At 39.7% G+C, this 1,877-nt stretch overlaps 1 protein-coding gene across 1 annotated transcript; it reads left to right on the top strand.

The window, feature by feature from the left end:
- LOC103583475 (olfactory receptor 52A1-like) lies at window positions 1–912 on the top strand. The gene has a single exon (XM_008564776.1). It carries the CDS (start codon window positions 1–3, stop codon window positions 910–912), a length of 912 nt encoding a protein of 303 aa, XP_008562998.1.
- The last annotated feature ends 965 nt before the right edge of the window (window positions 913–1,877 follow it).

The following is a 1,877-nucleotide window of genomic DNA, read 5'->3' as shown; positions in this document are numbered from 1 at the left end:
ATGCCTTCTGTGCTGACACTCATAGGGATCCCAGGCCTGGAGGCTGTGCAGAGGTGGATTGAGATTCCATTCTGTGCCATGTATCTCCTAGCAATGGTTGGAAATTCCTTGCTTCTGACCATCATCAAATCAGAGCCCAGCCTCCATGAGCCCATGCACATATTCTTAGGCATGCTAGCAGCCACAGATATTGTTCTTGCTAGCAGCATTATGCCCAAGATGCTTGGTGTCTTCTGGTTTCATGTGCCAGAAATCTATTTTGATTCCTGTTTGCTTCAAATGTGTCTCATCCACACATTCCAGTGTACAGAGTCAGGCATTCTGCTGGCCATGGCACTGGACCGTTATGTGGCCATCTGTTATCCTTTAAGACATGCCATCATCTTAACCCACCAGCTGGTCACCCAAATAGGTTCTGTGGCAGTACTCAGGGCTGTCATTTTTGTGGCCCCAAGCCTCCTCCTGATAAAGTGCCAGTTTCAATTTTATCACACAACAGTCATCTCCCACTGCTACTGTGAACACATGGCCATTGTGAAACTGGCTGCAGGAGACGTCCAGGTCAACAAAATCTATGGTTCGTTTGTGGCCTTCACTGTTGCAGGGTTTGACCTCATTTTTATCACATTGTCCTATATCCAGATATTTATCACAGTTTTTCGTTTGTCCCAGAAGGAGGCGAGGTTTAAGGCCTTCAATACCTGCATCGCTCACATCTGTGTCTTCCTTCAGTTCTACCTCCTTGCCTTCTTCTCCTTCTTCACACATAGATTTGGTCCTCATATCCCCCCTTATATCCACATCCTGTTCTCCACAATGTACTTGCTGGTCCCTCCTTTTCTCAATCCACTTGTGTATGGTGTAAAGACCAAGCGGATCCGCATTCATGTGATAAAAATATTCTCTTCATAAAATCCATATGTATTAATTATACATGCTTTCCACTTTGTGCAATAGTAACTATCCATTAATTAAAGTGCATTATTTGATATCTTTGTTTTTCCATGAAAATGATTTGTGAAGTTTGCCAAGATCATAGCTGAATGTCCCATCAATATAGCCCATGAAAGCAATCGATCAACGGCATTGTAAATCCTACCTGGGAAATGAGTGTAAGAAACCTAAAACAAGTGAAACATATGCTGGGTTTTTCTTTTTTTTCCTCCTTTCTTTAATCCTTAATTTTGTTTACTACTCTAAGAATCCTATTTATCTGTCACTAAATTTAAGTGCACCCAATTCTTGTTCTTCTGGAGTGTTCTGGTGCTCAGTGAAAACAAGTTGGTCTTTTTGATTTTGATCATCCCAGTCATTTAAAAATTAAAGGAAGTGCATTTTAAAAAGTGTTCTTATCTAAAAAGTTCTATTTATATCTGATGAGACAGTGAAGTATAAAAGTTTAAATACATTCCCAAAGTCATTCAGGGAGTTATAAGCACAAAAATCTTGAGAACTCAGGTATTTTCTTTTACACATCAGTACTTTTTCTGCTACCTCCATCCACCAGTTTCTTCTTTATTATTTCATCAAGTGTTATCAAAAACCTACAATATTATAAATATAAAGCTAGACCACAGTGACATAGTGGTGAATTTGATACAGAGCTTTAAGTTTCATGAGTTTGTAGCCATATAGCTTCTGGAAATAGGGAAAGAGAGAAAAAAAGGGAGGGTGGGAGGGAGGGGGAGAGAAAGAGAGAGGGGAGTATGTACATAAAGAGAATGAAGTATTGAAATCTGACTCAGAGCAATGTGGCCAGTTAAATATGTTCGGTTTTATTTTTTTACTTAGGTAGTCTGACTCTTGAGGATCTATGAACAAGTAACCATTGAATCAAGGACACAGCACGGCAAATGGTTGAGAACAGAGATTTAAAG

This window comes from Galeopterus variegatus, unplaced genomic scaffold (genome assembly GCF_000696425.1).
Source record: "Galeopterus variegatus unplaced genomic scaffold, G_variegatus-3.0.2 Scaffold23359, whole genome shotgun sequence".
NCBI lineage: Eukaryota > Metazoa > Chordata > Mammalia > Dermoptera > Cynocephalidae > Galeopterus > Galeopterus variegatus.
Note: the sequence above shows the minus strand (reverse complement) of the source record. Positions and strands in the feature narration are given on the sequence as shown.